This window comes from Aegilops tauschii, chromosome 3 (genome assembly GCF_002575655.3).
Source record: "Aegilops tauschii subsp. strangulata cultivar AL8/78 chromosome 3, Aet v6.0, whole genome shotgun sequence".
In the NCBI taxonomy this organism is placed as follows: Eukaryota; Viridiplantae; Streptophyta; class Magnoliopsida; order Poales; family Poaceae; genus Aegilops; species Aegilops tauschii.
This window is the reverse complement of record NC_053037.3, coordinates 586602643-586617707: the sequence shown is the minus strand read 5'-3', so window position 1 is coordinate 586617707 and position 15065 is coordinate 586602643. Positions and strand designations below refer to the sequence as shown.

The 15065-nt window shown below is 44.5% G+C and overlaps 1 protein-coding gene across 2 annotated transcripts; it reads left to right on the top strand.

Annotated features, from left to right (window-relative positions):
* Positions 1–1606: 1606 nt before the first annotated feature.
* LOC109762474 (uncharacterized) lies at positions 1607–14472 on the top strand. 2 transcript variants are annotated; one of them, XM_073511197.1, is made up of 10 exons: positions 1607–1777; positions 1896–2108; positions 4722–4848; positions 9147–9397; positions 9485–9567; positions 9653–10259; positions 10345–10411; positions 11219–11308; positions 11419–12091; positions 13731–14472. In XM_073511197.1, exons 2-6 carry the CDS (start codon positions 1999–2001, stop codon positions 9748–9750), a joined length of 669 nt encoding a protein of 222 aa, XP_073367298.1. In that variant the 5' UTR covers positions 1607–1777; positions 1896–1998; the 3' UTR covers positions 9751–10259; positions 10345–10411; positions 11219–11308; positions 11419–12091; positions 13731–14472. The 2 variants fall into 2 exon arrangements, with proteins under 2 accessions (XP_073367298.1, XP_020176925.1); XM_020321336.4 differs by having other exon boundaries at positions 11219–12091.
* The last annotated feature ends 593 nt before the right edge of the window (positions 14473–15065 follow it).

Below are 15065 nucleotides of genomic sequence, written 5' to 3'. Positions count from 1 at the left end.
TTGTTTTCCATTCTTATTTTATTTTGCAAGTAAGCTGATACACACAGTCCGCAAACCACACTCACGACGCCACACACACTACAATAACACAAGAACTAAGTATTCCCCAAGACATGTCAATCTAGAAATATATGTTTCACCGGGTGTAGACAATATTGAATGGAAGCACAACGTTGTTGTTTGACATGGTTGAAGTGCATTTATGGTGTTAAGACCTTGGGACGTCAGTACTTACTAAAAGATATGGTCCTAATTTTGGGTAGATAGAGGGTATGATACAACCATTCGCCAACCAATCTTTACCAATATGGCATTGCCTCTTTTAAAAGGGAGGCACTCCACTACCTTGGTAGTACTCTACTCTAAATATCAATCTCGTGCCAATGTAAACTCTATTGTATTAGGACGGAGTGAAGAATCTGGAGAGAGCAATGTCGAATAGTACAAGTTGGACGTGTGAAACATGCTGAGATTGCGAGGCACCGAGGAAAGCACCTCCTATAGCTATGAGCATCAGTCTTGCTCCAGTTTGTAAATTGCATGGCGGTAAGGCATTGAAAGGCCATGTTAGTTGTGGAGGAGGCCGAAGATCTACTTTCGTGGGTGATGGACGGATAACATGTGGCCAACCTAGATATGAAGCAAGCACTGCATGCAGAGTCGGTGGTACAAGGTGGAGGGTGCTAGGCCGAGTTGTCTTCAAGGGTGAGAGAGGTTGGTGGAGGGGGATAATGGTTGCAGGAGGTTAGAGAATAAGGCACTTGAGTTGAACATTTATTTATGAAACATGAACTCGTTGAGTAAGATGAAGTGATGTTAATATTTCTAGAGCTCGTTTAACATGAGATTGTTTAGTTTAAAACAAGACATAGAATAGACTTGGACGGCTTGTGCCACAAATTTAATCAAGACTCGGAAGATGACATTGTTCTAATTTGGTTCCTTGATTATCCAAGCATCATACATGTGGTACTCATTGCAATTACATTTAGGCATACCTTATATTCCGCAAAGCCTAATATCATAAGAAAAATAACTAAAATCTGTGGAGAACTATTCACTAGGCCCATCTCGATCCTTTTAATACAAGTGACATGCATACATTGGAGCGTGTCACTGGTAATTCTAGGGTTGAGGTACCGTAATATGTAAAGACTTCAAAAACAATTTACCTGAAAGGCTCGAAAATTTTGTACAGGCAACATAGTACATTAGATATTTCAAAAATAAAGATATACTCCCTCTGTAAACTAATATAGGACATTCCAGAGTTGTGTTATTATTTATTTATAAGTTTATAATTAATGTTTATATTGTATGCTATAAATGTTATGACTTTCGAACCTGTAAAAACCAAGAGGTTCAGAGCAATTTTTGTTTCACCAAAATTAAATTAATAGTCGATATTAGTCAATTTGAGGGCATGTTGAATGTGAGAGTTAACGAAGATGGTCATTGTTGCTGTTCAAAGTACAGGCTGCAATCTGTCAAATCACCAATGTATCACAAATGTATCACAAATGCTGCAGTTCGGACGCACAACCGCCATCTTGGCACATTCTTGTCGCTGACAATAATCATATTTAACGTGTTGACTGACAGGATGGCGGAGCAAATGGTGCAGCGCATCAGGTCTCACAAGGAAGATTTGTGTTGATCTTTTTTCTGTTTACACCATTACATGCTCTGATAGGTACATTATCAGCATGCATGCATTTCTGTGCTCACACTTTGAGCTTTCAAGTGTTTGTTTCATGCTCGGGAGGCACTGATACGTGTAAGTTACCTCGTTGATTGATTCAGAACTTGTCCATGACATTGTGATGTGCTGTTGTTGTTGATTTTGCAAAACAGTAGAAATTCATTCTCCTTCCGACCTGCTGCATGCTCTACAGGGCTTCTAGGATCTTACAACTGGCCAAGCATCTATAGGCATCAAAAGGATGGGCATGCTTGACCAATCACTTGAAAAAGCTTTCCAACAGGAATTGCCAGAGCATGATGAACCAAGTCAGCATGCTGCCTTATTTTTTGACAGTTGGGAGGATGAGATTGGAAATCCAGAGTGGCGCCCTTTTAAAGTTATCATACTTGACGGAAAAGAGATGGTATAGATCTCTTTACTGCTGCTACTACACAATCAGCTTTCTCTAATATTTTGTTATTGTGTGTCATTACTTCCACAATAGACTCTTGGCTTTGCAAATGTTTCCCTGGTAATCTGCTTCTTAATCAAATGTGGTGGAAACTAGAGGTGCATAATTTAGTATACTCCCCTAGGTTTTCTTAATTAATCCGAAAGGAACAAATCAGCAGAGAACAATCTCTTTTCATGGTGTACTCTAACTCTTCTCTACTGCATGCAGATTTTACAGTGAATTGTTTAATAACTTGGTTTAGTTCTGTAATATGCAGTAGTTCATTATTTAATGGATGGTTGATTACTGAATCTGTCAGTTTAGACATATATGTGTACGTCAATAGCACTGATCAATAGTACCAGCTTACCTAAGGCATGGTTACGGAATATGTGGTGTGACTTTCAAAACATTATAATATGTGAGTTTGGTTCCTTGCTTGTAGAGTGTTCAGTTAATGCATAGATTTATTGTGCTACCTCTGAGAGTAATTCCAGTTTTGACATAGAGGGCAAGAGCTTACCTTAGTGTTTGCTACTCTTGGTTGAACGAATTGTATTTAATAAATACTGATTTCTTCTCCACTCAAATGTTGGTTCCTTCTATTCTTTATTTTCCTCTGATATGGTCAGCCCCATACCATTTTTTTCCTTTCAAAAAAGTTCTATAGAAATATGTACGTTTGCTTAGAGTTATATGGGTGGAGGTCCACTGCTTAATGGGTTCACTATGAGTTGGCTAGATTCTTTTCTATGTAGAGAAGTTCTGATCAAGAAGCTTGACTGTTTCATGGTTGCATGACATTTTGACTACTGTGAATATCGCTTTGGGCTGAAGTTTCTAGCATGTTGAATCTAAAATTAGAAGTCGTTTAGGTCTGCTTTTGAAATAGTTGCCAATTGGTCTGCCTAGTGTCTTGGTTTTCCTTTGAAATGGAGATTTTTTTACCAAGGTCTTATTTCTTAAAGACTATCCATTGGTTTTATAAATACGAAATGTTTAGCCAATATACATCAGTTTCTTGTTTCTGAGTATTATTCCAGCTGACGTTTAAATGCGGCAGATCATCCTCTCAATTTGCTCACATGCCAGTTTCACCTGCTTGTTAGGAGCTTGGAGCACTGCTCGTTAAACTGAATGGCACAATTGCATTAAGTCAACTTGTCAATGATATGTTCTGTTGCAATTCATTCTTCTTCATGTGTTCATTTTATCTGGTTAGTGAAATGGTCTTTAAGTGTCAGCTATGTTCCTTTACTCTCTGTAACTGGTGCAAGGCCATGTTGATATGCTGCTCACATGACTTGTAGGCAACTGATCATGGTCGATTATCTGTTGTGTGTATGCCCCTTCTGACTTCTGCGTTGCGGCAAACTTTTGCGTGTGTGGTTACAGTTTACAATGTCGATTCAGTATACAGGTTTAATACCTGGATTAATATACCCCAGTTTGTCTGCGCCCTGAAGCCAGTGAACCTTTACAGTTCTTCTAGAGCAATTGTGTGAGCATCGTTAACTGTATACTTTGCTTTTCAGTGTGAGGTTTCAGTTCTTATTATACCAGAGCTGACTGTTAACTTTCCACGATCCAACTTAACTTGCATGATTTTGCCACAATCATTTCTTCAAGACCATGGCATCGCTAGCCAGCACTGCTTCAGGCAAACTTGGATCTCTTTCAATTTTGTTTCAGGTCTCCAGGTTGCCTAAGGAAATTTCATTGTGAAATACATACAGCCAGCTCTGGTATAATCATTTCACCATGGCATCGCTAGCCAGCACTGCTTCAGGCAAACTTGGATCTCTTTCAATTTTGTTTCAGGTCTCCAGGTTGCCTAAGGAAATTTCATTGTGAAATACATACAGCTTGATGGAAAAATTCAAACAACTTGTTAGGAAGCAATGGTTTGGCTCTTCCTTGAATGATTTAATTGATTTGAGACAAAAGTCATTTTTCAGTTGGAAATATAGATGTATAATGGTCCAATATCATAGGGAATTTCTGAGTCAATTAGATCAGGAATGTAAATTGTTTTTGCTGCTTGGGCTTGCTTAGCTGGTAAAAAAAATATTTCTACCTTTTTTTCATATTACTAGCACTTCTCATTCTAGTTTCGATGCTAGGCTGATCAGAATTTCTGAGTCAATTAAATCAGGAGTGTAAATTGTTTTCGCTGCTAGGGCTTGCTTAGCTCGTAAAAATGTTATATCTTTGTTTTCATATTACTGTCACTTTTCACTCCAGATTAAGTGCTAGGCTAAGTGGGTAAGTATTGGGAGGCTTTTGAAATTTCTGGAAGAGTTGTTTTTCGAGAACATCTTGTAATTCACACCTACCACTGATTTGGAACAGCCCTGGTGTATTACCTTAGTACTGGAGTATGCACATCTTAAGTCACTACATAACATGCATGTGACATTGTTTTTCCCGAATGGCGTGTGAGACCACCTACCGTGGTAGGACCGCGTCCAAGCTACCATTTATATCAAAGTAACAGCAAGCTCATGAAATGCAGGTTTCGAAGCTGTTATTGGTGGCCTTGGGAAAATCCGGCCATCTAATGTGGTGTGCGCTCTATTGTAGGAAATTCATCCATGAGGACGACGAGATGCTTCAGGCTGTTAAAGAAGAACAGGGCGAACATATCTATGGCGTGGTGACAAAGGCTCTGCTCGAAATCAATGAGTACAATCCCAGTGGCCGTCATGCTGTTAGTTTTCTTCTTCTTCGAGAAAATGCAAAGACTTCGCGTTTCTTTTCATTGAAAAGGGGTGGAAAAAGTTTCAGGCCTCCTAGGAGGTGGTTTATAGCTTGTGCTACAATGGTTTGAATGGACATCCAGGTGTTTGGGATCACCAATCGAAGGCCAGAAACCCCAGCCCGAGCTCAGAGGGCAGCCTCTGCTCTGATTTTCTTTGTTAGCTGGGGGATAGAGGGTCGATCCCCATTGAAGATGCAGGCGTTACGCTGTTTCCTGATCATCCATCCCGTCAGCAGCGTCGCGGTGGCCAGTCCCTTGCAAAGTGGTTTGGGAGCCGTCTCTTTGGCAGCCAGCCACCATTTGTTGATGGAGGCGTCTTGGTCCGGTGGCCTGCACGTCATCCAGAGGGTATCATCCCATACCTGCCTTGAGAAAGGGCAGGAAACTAGTAGGTGGTGCATTGTCTCTGGTTCATGGTCGCAAAGGACGCTGCGTGGGTGGTGCTGCAGGCCGGGGCGTTGCAATCTCTCGGCAGTCCAGCACCTGTCCAGGTTCTTAGTGAGCTGTGAGCCGTGGAACTATGAGCAGGGCTGGAAAGCGACTCTGGAAGAAGTTGTCGAGTATGTCCTGAAGCAGTGGCGAATGGACAGGAGCAAGCTCAAGAGGAAGCATGCCGAAGAAGATGCTGGAAGCACTTGGTCAATTGACATGATGGGTTAAAGTTGCTGGAAGTACTCAGGATGTTTTAAGTAATTGCTAAGTTGGACATGATGTTATTTTGGCCCCGGCGCGTTAGAGCTGCGTGACTCTTGACGACGAGGCAACATGACAAGATGGTTTCCGGTGAACTTATAACCTTTTAGTTGCGGTGGTGGTGTAGCATTGCATGAATGCTTGTTGGTTATCCTCTTAAGGTTTCTCCGGGGTTTGACAGTCAGTCAGTGCAAATGAAGGTGCATTTTGCCTTTTATCTTGAATCAGTTTCTGGATGTTAAAGTCGCCATGCATGCCTAACAATCCACGTTTATGTGTGCGAGGAGGCGTCTGTTGCTACCAGAGAAGATGGAGTTCTTGATGCAGCCGACCTTCAGGGTCTGCTGTCTTGCATTAGTACTGCACCCAACCCAGTGCCACTTGCATCTGCTTCAATAACAAAGGGTTTGGAAAAATTGGGTAGTGCTAAGACAGGACATGATGTCATGATGACCTTCAGGTTGGAGAATGCTTGTTCTTGTGCTACTCCCCAAGTGAACTGGTCTTTTTTCAGAGCATCATATAGTGGTCTGCAGATAGTGCCATAATCCTTGACAATCTCCTGTAGTAACCTGTCAGTCGAAGAAAACCTCTGAGGTTGGTGACATTGTCAGGAGATGGCCAGTTGAGAATATCTTGGACCTTGCTAGGGTCAGTTGCTACACCTTCTGCAGAAATAATGTGACCCAAGTAGCAAACCTTCTGTACCGCAAACTCACATTTGCTCTGCTTCACAGACAAGCAATGTTCTTTAAGTAAATCCAAAGCAATCTTGAGGTGTTGTACATGCTCTTCTAGAGTTTCACTGAACACCAACACATCATCAAAGAATACTAAATTCATGAGGTTTTGGAATGTTGCTGGAGCATTAGTTAGCCCAAAGGGCATAACTATGTATTCATAGTGCCCAAGGTGAGTTCTGAAGGCAGTTTTAGGGATATCAGGTGTGGCCATTCTGATCTGATGAAACCCCAGACCTGAGGTCCAATTTTGTGAAATACTTGGCACCATGGAGCTCATCCAACAAGTCTTCAATGATTGGCATGGGAAATTTGTTTTTGATTGTTCTGGAGTTGAGCTGTCTGAAATCATTACATAATCTCCATCCTCCATCTTTCTTTCTGACCATTACTGCACGTGAGGAGAAAGGGCTAAGGCTGGGCTGTGTTTCTTGCTTGATTAGGAGGTCTTGTATGATTTCTTCCATAGCAGATTTTTTGTAGTGGGGCACTCTATATGGTCTGATGTTGGGAGGGGTGGTCCCTGGAATTAGATCAATCCTATGATCAATCTCTCTGATAGGAGGAAGGCCCACTGGTTCCTTGAAAACTTCAGCATATTGGTCTAGCAGTGACTGAACTGGTTCAGGTACAGTTGTAGGTTTTGCTACAGTAGGCTTGATCAGATTGATCTGAATGATGTAGCCCATTGCTCCTTTTCGAAATATTTTGTCAGCCTGTTCTGGAGTACAAGTCTGGTCAATATTACTGCCAGTGTAATCCCTTATAAGAAAGGGTTTGTTTCTCCAGTTAATGACTATTGTCCTTAGGATGAAATCCATGCAAATAGGACTGAATTCTTTGAGCCAATCAGCCCCCAATATGATGTCATAAGTCTGGAGTGGTAGAACTTTGAAAGTGTTCTTGAACGGCTCGCCAGCAATAGTATATGGGCAGTCGGGAACTACACTGTCAGACAATAGTTGTCCACCGCCTGCTACTGATACTTTGCTAATAGTGGTGGGAGTCAAAGAGAAATTGCAGTCCACTGCACACTTATAATCTATAAAGGTGTGAGAAGAGCCACTGTCAACCAGAGCTACAGCTCTTTTTCCAGCAATGTTAAGTATAATGCATAGAGTAGCAGGGCCAGGTGTTCCTTGTGCAGCATGGATAGAGATCTGACAGCATTGCTCTGTAGGTGCTTCTTTATCTGGGGTATTTGGTGCAGTATGATACTGAACTTCAGGCTGTTGCTGTTCATCAATTGGAGTCTCAACAGTTTCTCCCTCCACTTCTTGTAATATGTGTATGGTCTTCCCTATTCCGCATTTATGCTATCTATTCCATGGTTCTCGACACTACCAGCAGAGATTAGGGGCTTGTGTGGCTTGTGTGGCAGTACTTCTGTCAGTAGTTTGTATTTGCAGTTGAGGAAGTCTGTGAGAATTTGCGTAAGTGGTGTACTGTCTTGGCCTAGATGTCTGTGGTAGGGTTTGTAGCCTAGCATTTGCAGCCTTCTCATAGACTTTAGCATACCAGTAAGCTTCCATGATCCCCGTTGGTCTTTGACCACACACTTCATGCTTAATATCTGATTTCAGACCTCCAATGAAACAGCTCATGAGAAAATTCTCCTGCCAAAATGGATGGTCTCTTTTTACTAAGGCTGCACACTCCTCAAACTTGTTGATGCATTCACTGACAGTTGTTGTTTGTTGTATATTTTTCAAGTTTTCCACTGCTTCATGAACACTGGCTTCAGTAAATCTATCAGCAAGTATCTGACAAAACTGCTGCCATGTGACCATTTGCCAAGGTACACGGATGTTTTTGACCCATACTGACGCTTTGCCTTGAAAATGTCCAGTGGCTAAGTTGACCCATTGATCATATGGAGTGCCTCTCATGTCAAAGAATTTTTCACAAGAAATCAGCCACTCAATTAGGTCCTGTTCCATCAAAGAGAGGGATTTCCAGTCTGGGGCCTTTAAGTGTGGCTTCAGCATAATAAGAGGGGCCACCTAATTGAGTAGCTATATGATTTCTCTGGTTGTCAAACAGTTGAACTCCAGCATGGTATATGGAAGGTGGAGTTGTACTATTTGTTGCAGTGTTGATATACTGTCCAGTAATGTGATTGTATGTTGGTTGAGCCACATATGGAGCTATCACTGGGGCAAAGTAGCCAGTGTTGCCAGTAGGTGCCATAGGTGGGGGTTGACCATTAAGCAGTACATTTGGTAGTCCAGCTGGGGCAACCGTCCCCTGTACACTCAGTCTGAAAGGTGGTACTGATCCTTGAGTGTTTGCAGATGTGGTATGAGCAATGGTGCTATCTGTGTAGATGGCCGAACAGCTTGGAATAAACTGAGTAGTGGCATGTGGCATCTCAGTTAGCGATGGCATTTGTACTGACTGTTGAGAACTGCTTGTAGTCAGACTGGATTTTGCAAAAGCATTCATCAAATTTACTTGGGAGACCTGCATAACTGAACCGTCCAGTAGTGATTACATTGGTTCGCGTGTTTAAGCCAAACCAAGCTTTTATCTGGACCGTCCAGTAGTGATTACCCGCTCTGCTATCCACCGGAGGATAACTGACGAAGTGGTATCTTCAGTCTTCGTCAGTTAGACACTTGCTGCAGATTTCTTCAGACTCCTTCAGGTTCTTCAGGCCCTGACATATAACCTGGGCTTTATATTCATGAATACAATGATGAGCGCTGAAGCACTTGTTTATGTACATTGTTGGAGAGATCAAGTTAATGATATTTCAATAAGATCCGTATTTCAATTGACATGCAAATAGCCCCTGTTTTGATGCTTTTGCAGTTGATGCTGCCGGTTCCAATGATGGACAGCTGGTCACTTTATGTTGTCGATGTGGAGAAGACCTTGCTGGTGATGGACCCATGTGAGACATCTGAGCCCATTGAGGAGATACGCTACAAGCATGAGGACAATGCCAACTTTATTCTGGATGGGCTTCAATGCTGCATTCATGTTAACATATCTGGGTGGCATGTACCAGCTCAAGGGTTGACGATCAACTACAATGTGGACATGCATGAAAGTTGTGAAATGTAAGTTGAATTGTGTATCTTGGAGGCAAAAATGTGTTTAGTTTTATATTGGTTTGATGCCACAAATCACCAACTGTTATTTTGCAGAGAGGACAGCCGGCTGTTTATTGTGAACTACATCAGGGGGTTCACTGGACTATACATGGAGATGGAGACTTCCTCTGACACCGGTAAGCAAACTCATTATAAGGATATCATTCTAGTGTGGTTTCCCTCTGACAACTCATATCTGATGTTTGCAATGTCTGTGTGCAGGGCCGGCTGCAGTACCTCCACAAATTAATCGCGTACGAGGTGATTTCCATGAGGGGAGCAGAGCTGAGCTCCCGGATTTCATGATTGAGGTGTGGTAATGATTCCCGTAGTTTCCCATGCTAATTACGACATGTGTGTTTTGAGCCAGTGATTCAAGTTTTAGCTTGCACCCCAGACATTTGGTGTGTAAGTGTTACGAACCGCCCCCCCCCCCCCCCCCCCCCCCCCCCCCTTTCCTTCGACAAGCCACACAGCCGCCGGGCCGCCTGCTCCGCCGCATCACCGCCTGCTCTACTAGGGAAGGATCCCCTTTTCTGCAAAGCCCGCGACTTGCCGGCGGCACTCATGTCCTGGAGGGAATTGGGGCTCGATCTGGAGGCATGGAAGATCCTCGAGCTCCTCCTCCAGAGCCCGAACGGCTCCTGCAGAAGTCGACGGCATGGGGAAGACGAAGACTTGCTCCAGCCACATGCCACTGCCCTGTGCTCGTCTTGCCTCTGCCGTTCCCCTCCTCGAGCTGGCGGACTGATGATGGAGGACCCGCCCTCTTCGCTTCACCGGCGCCGCCGCTGCAGCTGATGCTGCCCGCTGCCCACTCGCCGGCAGCGTAAGTCCGTCTTCTAGCTGCTGATTTCTGTCTGGTGAAGCAAGCAGGTGAGCTGATTTTGTTCTTGTCCGCTTGGTTTGTGCAGCGATTGAAGGAGGACTTGGTGAAGAGGAATGGAGTACGAGTACGGATGCTGCTTCCGTTGATCCCAGGTGAGCTTTTAGAAGAGAATCAGACCTTTTAGCAAGGAATTGCATTGCATTTGGTTTAGTAGCAAATGGAATCTATGGTGAATGGAGTATTTCTGAACACATTAGTGAGTTGGATATCACATTGGAGTAGAAAGAAATAAAGAAATGCATGGCATCATGGACACATTAGTGAGCCAGTGTCAGTAAAAGTTCAGACATGGAGTAGTAAGTGAGCTAGTGCTGTTCATCTAAATGTTCAGAAATGCTCAGAAAAAGTTCAGGAAAAGTCCAGAAATCCACATAAACATCATATTCAAATGCATCTTATCTCATGTCATAAAACTGCTGGCTCAGTGCATGTGTGGACACTTTTTTTTTGCTAAATGCAGAATGGATGTTAAATTCAGTTGTAGAATGAACAGTGGCCAAACTAGAATGAACTTTACATGGAGTAATTTTTCTTATCTGGAGGCAGGGTTCTCTATAATAATGGAACTCACAAGTGGCCATAAAAAAGTGAACAGCAAAATGCACTTGTTTCGAATAATCATACACTTGCTCTAAAATTGCTTCAAATGATCATTAGGATGTTTAAAGAAACAGTGTTTAAAGAATTTTTAAAGTAACAAGAGCAAAGTATTGTACTCTTGTTGGCCCCAGTTTCTGTTCTAAGTAACAAGAGGAATGATTTTGATTTTTGACTCTGACAGTGAATTTGACTCTATCAATTAACTGAACCTGACAATGGACTTGACTCTGTATCAATTAAACTCGATTTTTTGTTGGCAATGGAATAATTAAACATACATGCTCACGCATTGCATCTAGATTCCTGTTACCCATTTCTGGTCTCCAAGGAGCTTGACGATCACCTCACGACCCTCCGTTTGAACGTCGTCCTACTGGCTGAAGATATCTGTATGTTGATCACTGCCCTTTGCCTGCCGTGGATTACTTGACTAGTGATGAGTGAGTAGTAAGAATTAGGTCCCATGTTATTTTTCTGAACTGTTGATTTTTCTCTGAAGATCATGGGGCTATGTCGGCTGTCTCTGAATTGAAACGCGCCCTCGAGGAGTACCTGCCTGTTGTTCTTGGTTTAACAGAGAAAGTCTAAACTCTAGGCTATCCCTTTTGCGATATAAGACTTGGTCCTTGATGTTTGACACCCACTTTTAGCTTCTCTAAGAATTATACTGATGTTTGCACCTTAATTATATCCAGGGACCGATTTTCACTTGGACTGCATCGGGTAAAATTGATTGAAGAAAGCAACTAAGACGTCAGAGAATATATTGTTGTATATATAAACTGAATACTGGTGTACTGTCAATATTCAGTAGCAGAAATTAAACTTCAGAGTATATTGTACTGTCAACATTCAGAATCAGAAATTCAGTGTTGTACCGCTAAAACTATACTGGTTCCTCTTTTCTGTGCAATAAAACTGTACCATTGTTTGATGAATCATGGTTGATTCAATTTGCTCTACATTTACTGAAAATAAACTTGGCCATTATTTATTGAAAATAAAACCGGATCATTCACTTAAACTACTCATGAAACATTTTGCTCTACATTTCAGTTTGATGTACTGCAATTTGATCTACTGAAATTCAGTTTGATTAAGTTTGCTATACTGTGCTCAGGTACTACCCTCTGTCCAACATCATGGATATACCAGTATATTGATCTACTCCAGTAATTTCCTCCATTGCTTCTTGTCCAGTTTGATTTGTTTGACAGTACTAAAGATTGTTCCATCAGAAATCAACATCAATGTTGAGAAATTGACAGTGCAGAAACATAAATTTCAATCATGGCAACCTAAAGATTGTTTCATCATCATTACAAAAATTGACAATAGTCCACTGTAATGTTCTTATTGGAATTACAGAAACAAAATTGACAGTACTCAACGCTCCATGTCATAGTGAACATTACAGAAATTGACAGAACACTTATAACTGGTGAAAATGCTACAGACCATGAATGATTCCAGAGATGTTTTCTTTCTCCCACATTAGACCATTAGACCATAACAGTTAACTGAACTTTTTTTTTTTGTAACATTTCTCGAGAGGACATGATCAATTGTGTTTCAAATTACAGAGCGAGATCGTGGGATTAGATCTTTACTAGTAGTTTAACCTTCTCATCACGCTCCTCTCCTCTCGCGACCGCGTCGCCCCCGCGGGCGACCGGCCGCGTCCCCAACACCTCGCCCCCGAGCTCTCCCCCTTCCCTCCCTCCTTGCCGCCGTCGCTGGCGTCCGGCGCTGGGCCTGGCCCGGGCGGCGCTGGCGGCGGCGGCCCCTGGCCTTTCCCCTCTCGGGTCGCACTGACGCGGGGCGGTGCGGCGCCGCGGGGTGCTCCTAGGCGGCGACGGTCCGGCGCGGCGGCGGGGCTCTCCGGCGTGGTGGCGGGCGATCTACTGGACGGCGGCGCTGCCGTTGGCGGGGGGGCGGCGCGATCTGGCGGCGCCCGCTAGGCCCAGATCTGGGCCCTGGGTGGGCCGGCGGCGGGAGGGTCGTCGGCGTGGCTTCCGGGAGGCTGGGGAGCGACGATGGGCGGGTGGTGGCTGGCGGCGCTGGTGCCGCCCTGCTGCAGCGTGGCCGGCGGGGCTTTACGGGCCCGATTTGGGTCTGGCCGGGCCAGGGGTGGCCTGGTATGCCCTGCTGCTGCGTCTGGACGGCGACCGCGACGGTGCCGGAGACTCGGTCCTCCTACACGACTGCGGTGGAGGTAGTTCCCTCCTGCGTGGCTCCGGTGCTGCTGCTTCCGTCGCCTCGTGCGTCTCTCTCCATCCTCTTGGTCTCGTGGTGGTGATCTCAGTGAGGCGGCGTGGGTGGCGTTAAGACCGCGGTGGCGCATTGGTGGGCGGCGAGGTGACTGGTTGGCTCCGGCCTGGTTGGGCGGTGGGGTTGGAATTCGGGAGAAATCCCTTGCCGGCTTTTCCGGCTCCGATGCGGTGACACCTACGGGTGCCACCATTCCTTCCTGGAGGGTGTCGGAGGTATCCATCCCCCACTCCCTTCCGCGTGCCGGGGGAAACCCTAGGACACGTCCGGGCAGCAGCGTTGTTGGCGTCGCATCCCTTCTTGGAGGTGCTGCTTGGTACGCGGCAGATCGGAGCCTTGATATGTGGTGGGTCGAGTCCGGAGGGCGCAGCGGTGGCGGGTCTCCGCGCTTTGTCGAGCTGCCGTTGTTGGCATTTCTTTCTTCTTTGTTCTTTCTTTTCCTTTTGGGCTTGTTGTGCTTCTCGCCCGAGCATTGCTATGTGATCGTTGTTGGTGCTTTGTAATACAAAACGGGAGGAAACCCTTTTTCGGTAATTACAGAGCAAGCAAGGTACACGGTGCAATGTAAAGAAATTGTGTTCGAAATTGTAGCTTCTGGAGCACATTTTCTCACCGGCAGCAGCGCAATTAGGAGCTTGAGCAAGGTACAGGGCCGAGCCCTGCACTTCTTCTGGGAGTGCTTGCAGAGGAGATACTGGGAGCAAGGTACAGGTCTGGTACTGGAGATGAAAAAGCAAGGAGCCCTGTACTTCTTCTCACCGGCAGCAGCATGAGCAGCGGACATCTGGTGAAAGCACACGAGCAGGGGAGGAGCAGCAACTTGCGGAGGAGCAGCAAAAGGAGCTCGAGCTTGAGGGAGCTCGAGGTCCAGGCGCTCGAGACCCTGGCGCGTGCAGGTCCTGGGCGGCGGCGGTGCAGGTCGTGGTCGGACGGAGGGAGTAGTACACTGGTAAACCTGTATGCTGACACTACGTCTATTATGTGCCGTACTTGAACTACTGGATTGTTGAATGATTTGCAAAATGCGTCCCTGGTCTCTTGTGGTATACTGCTCGTTTAAGCTTGTGTGCTCTGTGCATGAAATGTTCAGTTACGGCTGCCTTCTCCACATGCCAGATCCTGGTGCTATTGAGCCCTTGGGTTTGTGAGTTTAGGTTTGGGAAAAATAAACAAATTGTGGACATCCATGCCTTTGTTCAGCCTTCAATTTGCTGAACTGTTGTACAAGTAGTATATCCAGTTAGTTTTGTCTTCTCATACTAGTGGGGTTGTAGAAACAACATTGTGTGTTTTTCCCTCGACAGAAAGAACAACATTGTTGAACAGTTGATGCTTCATCAAGGATTGGGCAGTGCATTTTAAAAAAATGGATTGGATGGTGAAAAATGAGGATTACATGGCTAAAATTAGAAATTGAACATGATGAAGGCAAATTATGGCCCTGTGCGCTTCAAAGGAATTTCGTAGGAATCGTGCAGGTATCGTTTCTTGTGGGAAAGTTTCCTTCCGACCCGTTCGCTTCATAGGAATGACAGTGTCAGTTCCTCACTTTTCACGGGAAGATAAACATCCGCCAAGATCTCATGTTTTCGCGGATGGCCGAGGCGAAGCGCAGGTTTCAGACTAAACGAATGAATATACAGCCAATAAACAACTCCGTGGTGGGCCATAGGCTGGAGATTCTTTGCATGCAACTGAATAAAAAAAAATGTGAACAGTACACTCCAATCAAGTTTCCGTGGGCAGTTGATGCGCTCTCTCCGAACGCACGCCTTTTACCTCTTCCTCCGTTTTATACCTTCCTCTGTTATAGGAAATGTTCGGTGGGTGTCAAATATTGCACTGATAATTATTGTGGAGAAAATATTTTTTTAA